Source organism: Cibotium barometz, chromosome 43, assembly GCF_041138505.1.
Source record: "Cibotium barometz isolate CiBa-2024 chromosome 43, ASM4113850v1, whole genome shotgun sequence".
In the NCBI taxonomy this organism is placed as follows: Eukaryota; Viridiplantae; Streptophyta; class Polypodiopsida; order Cyatheales; family Cibotiaceae; genus Cibotium; species Cibotium barometz.
The window spans coordinates 14,486,958-14,491,947 of NC_141088.1; the positions used below are offsets into that span (position 1 = coordinate 14,486,958).

The window sequence follows — 4,990 nt, forward strand, 5'->3', positions numbered from 1 at the left end:
CACATCCCATGAAGTGAGGGCATTATTCTTCTTGGGGGGTTCCCACTAGATGGTCCCAAGCCCAAAAGCATTTGAATTGCAATGGTCTCCATAATGTGTGGAGCTTGGCTTAAAAGGATCACGTGAAGTTAGATCTTTCCGAATATGTGGGAGTTTAGGTGCGATTTTCTAGTGAGGTAAAGATCCAAATGATAGCGGGGGTTGTAAGGAGGATGCTTAAGGTGATATATGATGGGGCAAAGTGAAAAGTGCAATGGAGAGGAGCATCATGTGAGCTAGAGAGCACCCAGTGAAAAGAGCACGTTGAGAGTTACGGCTCCATGGGCTCTCTATAAAAAGAGGAACTCGATATAGAAGGCTTACATAGGAATATCATCATCCCCAAAGGGAAGCACTTGTACACGCACTTTACTACTCTTGGCTTCTATATTGTACTATTTCCTTTACTGCAAGAACTTGCAAGAGGGACTTGAGGGCAGTGAGTCTATTATTCGTCCAAATGGTGAGCTCTCTCACTCTTTCTCTCTATCTCAAACTCAGTTACACATAATGCTAATGCTTATTCGAATTTAATCATCATTATTATTACATATAATGGTAATGCTCAGCCAAATTTAGACATTATTACACGTAATAGTAATGCTACGAGCATTAAATTTCAGCGAGTTGTTACAAGGTTTTTTTTTAAAAAAAATCAATTTACTGAGCACATGCGTTAATCATGTGACAAGATGGCAAGTGATCATTTTATGTAAAGTTAGAGAAAGATTATAAAAGGCAAGCAATGAATAAGTAGGTGCAGGGTTAGAAGCTAATGTTCTTGGATGGGTATGGTCTACTTTGTGGACCATGGTGTTTAATGTATAAGGGGGGTGTAAGGAAGGGAGGTGTGGGTGTGTGTGTGTGTGTGTGTGTGTGTGTGTGGTCTACTTTTTGAACCATGATGTTTAATGTATAAGGGAAGGGGGGTGGGGTGATTTAAAAATTAATAATAATGAAGATTTTTTTTTTTTTTGGGGGGGGGGGGGGGTGAGGAATTTTTCAGGCCATGATCTTTATCCGCGTGAAGAGGAAGAAGAGCACGTACTTCGTGCACTGCGACCCCTCCGAGACCATCTTGGAGGTGAAGGCCAAATTGCAGACCCTGAGTGACAATCCCATTTACACCCAACGCCTCATCCTGCTCGCAACGCACCAAGTGCTTGACGACGCTAGGACCCTAGCGGAACACAAGGTCTCTCTCTCTCTCTCTCTCTCTCTCTCTCTCTCTACCCCACCCCCCCCCCCCCCCCACACACACACACACTCACTCACTCACTCACTCACTCACTGCCATTGTCCTTGCCTGGATTAATTAGCGGCTCAAATGACACAGTTTTGGGTTATCAAGGGCACATCTATTCTAAAGCTTCATTAGGTACATCTTTTCTACTACCTTAGGATCAAAATCTTTAAGCTTCTTTATTATTATGAAGGGCACACCTATTCTACTAATTTAGGATCAAAAAAAACTTTCCTATTAGATTGTGAGGAATGAGAGGATTCCTTAAATTCTCTCTCTCTGCACACCTATTCTACTAATTTAGGATAAAAAAAAACTTTCCTATTAGATTGTGAGGAATGAGAGGATTCCTTAAATTCTCTCTCTCTCTCTCTCTCTCTCTCTCTCTCTCTCTCTCGTGGGGGGAGGGGGGGTTATGGATCAGCCAGGTGAATAAGGCACTCGAGTTCAATTTCGGCAAGTGAATAAGGCACCTTGAGTTCAATTTCGGCCCATCGGCCCACCCAAAAGGGGGGTGTTTTCCTAATCGTCCAAAAAGAAAAACTTCACTCTCTTTCTCTCAACTTTGGTTGAGTAACCTTTCAAGAGTTCTTGGGATAGTTTCCTATGACGTTGAAACAATTCCTCTCTCAAAAGAAGAAGGGGGAAAGATTGTGTTTAATAAATATTCTTCTTGTTTTATTTAGCATAAAGTATATTTATTCTATGTATAGATTGTTCCAAATAAGTATTCTTCTTGTTTTGTTTAGCATAAAGTATAATTATTCTACAGTGTTAAAGTATATTTATTCTATCTGTGTGCGCTTGAATTAGAAACCTCATGGAAAGTCTCAAAATTGGAGTGCAAATATGTGTTGAGTGCCATCCTCTTTGCTAATAGTTGTGAGGAAATGAACATGTCAACATTAATAGAAACCATATAAAATGATAATTTTGGCGACTAGAATTGGTAGCATTATCAAAGCTAACAATCAGCATTCAATGTAATCAATTTATAAATGTCAATCTTTTGTTGATTTGTTTCTTGACTTATTGAGCCAATGATATATATAACCTACTTACTCTTGGAAATTTTAAAAATGTAGGTCGAGAATGATGCTGTGATAGCAATGACACTTAGAAAAAGTATGAGCCTCTCTCTCTCTCTCTCTTCAAAACTTTGTTTCTTTAACTTTAATTTGGTGAACTCACGGTCCATTTATCATATTGAACTTATGAGATTCAATATTTATGGTGGATTAGGTACTGGAGAATGGGAAGATATTGACATCCAAAAAGCAACTTACCAAGGTTTATATCCAGACAATTAGATGGATTAGTATCTTATTAATTATTGATATATGGCAACTTTAGTTATGTCACAATAACTTGATGATATTTGGACTTCAATACATATATCAGTAGTAGAAAATGTACAAAATGGCAACTCCTCTATAGTTTATGATAACATTTGAAAGATGTTTTTAGGCTTGGTAGCTAGAAGGTCACTCTAAACTATATACTTGTAGCTTTTAGGGTTTCATGCTTCATCTTTAGAAGGGGAAGCTTGTACATCAATTTTGTATTTACGCATAATCGGAAAGGATTTTAATCGCTATATTGAGGTTTATCCATAAGATTATCATATTATTTTAAAATTCATGCTTATTTATGAAGATGATAGCTGTTGATATAAATTAAGGCTAGAGGTAATGGCTATGCTCTTTTATGGTGCAAACAATTTTGAGTTTTGCAACATGTTAAAAGAATTTTAAGTGTTGATATAAATTAAAGATAAAGGCAATGGGTATGCTCTTTTATGGTGCAAATGATTTTGTAACATGCTAAAAAAATAAAAATTCCAATGTTGATATAAATTAAAGGTAGAGGCAACGGCTATGCTCTTTCACGGTGCAAATGATTTTGTAACATGCTAAAAAAAATTAAAAATTCCACACCAACACTTTTGCATAGCCATAAAGTTGACAAGCACAAAAATTTTAGGAGTTTATGTATTTTTATATAGTGTATGAATGTGTCTTCTTCTAGAAAGGATCGTTTTTTGAACATTTTGTGGCAAAGTAAATTCTAGTAACCTAAAATTTTTTCATTAAAAGTTTATGAATTTTATAAGAACTTAGATTCAGCTGCATGTACACATTATTGTAACTAGTCTTTTAATCTCTTTGATAATTATACTTAGATCTTTTCTATATCTTATCACCTAGATAAGAAAATAAATGCTCTAGTCATTCATTTGAGGCTTGTACCAAATGCTAAAATGGATACAAATGAAAAAACTATCTATGTTATCTCCCTAGGCTTGTGTTTCTAAAGAAAAGGGATAACCAAATTTTTTGAAGGATCTAAAATGATTTTGTGTGTTTGGAAATTTATGAGAATAAAAACAGTAGGTAATGCTGTAATAATATAAACAAGCCTAGGGTCGACTTTAATTGCTCTCCATCTAGCATACATAATTATATACAATTTGTATATCTAATTCCCTATGAGATACATCTAGACTTGTTATGTTCATCTACATATATACAGGGTAAGAGTCTCTTGATTTTTAGAGTATGATAAGAGAGAGTAAGAGTCTCTTGATTCTAGAGTATGATGAGAGCTCTCTTGATTCTAGAATATGATAAGAGCTCTCTTCATTCTACAATGGTTCTCCTTGTTAACACAATCATTATAGATACACAATCTCTTTCATAGACAGTAATTCTTTTGGTATGAGATTAACTTCATTGGTTCTCCTTGTTAACCCAATCATTATAGATACACAATCTCTTTCATTAGCCTGTAATTATTTTGGTATTAACTTCATTGGTTCTCCTTGTTAACCCAATCATTATGGATGCACAATCTCTTTCATTAGCATTTGTAGTAGTTAGCCACATGCAACTACACTTTTGTCGTTGCGGCTTGATAAGACCTAAGGTGTCCCACTGGGTATGGGGAGGAGGACTTGCTCCTCCCTCTTCTAGCTAACACCTGGAAGAGCTAGCACCAAGTTATTGTGGGTGTTGAAAACACCACAATGCTACCTGTTCCTACTTCTACTACTTCACACCCTCTTATCCTACATAAACTCAAGTGTTCTTTCCACACTTAGAGTTTTCATGAACCATTGCTCACTTTTCGTGCTTAGAATTCTTTGTCTCACATTAAGTGACCACGCTCAAAATTCTTTGACTCACATGCTTTTGAAGGTGGTTTAATAGTTAAGGCTCATGGATCAAGGCCCAAGGTTCACAAGGCATGTACATTCTCACCAATCTAAATTATAAGGCTCCTCATTTGTGACTTTTTTGGCTATAAAATTAGACACATTCTAGAAGAGGTAATGAGTAGGCAATAAGAGATTAACACAAGCATGAGTCACACCATATGATCTAGAAAAGTTTACTAAGTTAGAACATCAACATAAAGATCCAAGGAAACTAGAATTCACACATCAAGTAGAAAAGCAATAAGTTACAAGAATAAGGATATCTCTATCATCTAAGAAAATATTTTATCTAAAAATTTACCTTACAAGTGAGAACAAGTGAGCAAGGAGTTCACAACATTTACATCCACTTTATTATCACATGTTTCCCTTTAAAAATCTAATGGCATGACATCACATTCATATTTTTGCACTTCACAATAGCATATACATCATAAATATCACAATACCCTTTCCATTTTCTTCCTTAATAGTATCAATTAGGTTTATAA

At 35.8% G+C, this 4,990-nt stretch overlaps 1 protein-coding gene across 1 annotated transcript; it reads left to right on the forward strand.

The window, feature by feature from the left end:
* The first annotated feature begins 377 nt into the window (after positions 1–377).
* Positions 378–2,919, forward strand: LOC147613564 (uncharacterized). The gene is made up of 4 exons (XM_086781189.1): positions 378–502; positions 1,046–1,234; positions 2,368–2,407; positions 2,525–2,919. Exons 1-4 carry the CDS (start codon positions 500–502, stop codon positions 2,590–2,592), a joined length of 300 nt encoding a protein of 99 aa, XP_086637315.1. The 5' UTR covers positions 378–499; the 3' UTR covers positions 2,593–2,919.
* Positions 2,920–4,990: the final 2,071 nt, after the last annotated feature.

Coding starts and splice junctions, on each gene's coding strand:
- LOC147613564 (XM_086781189.1), top strand. Junction 1,235..2,367: donor GGACCCTAGCGGAACACAAG/GTCTCTCTCTCT, acceptor TTAAAAATGTAG/GTCGAGAATGATGCTGTGAT. Junction 2,408..2,524: donor AGCAATGACACTTAGAAAAA/GTATGAGCCTCT, acceptor ATGGTGGATTAG/GTACTGGAGAATGGGAAGAT.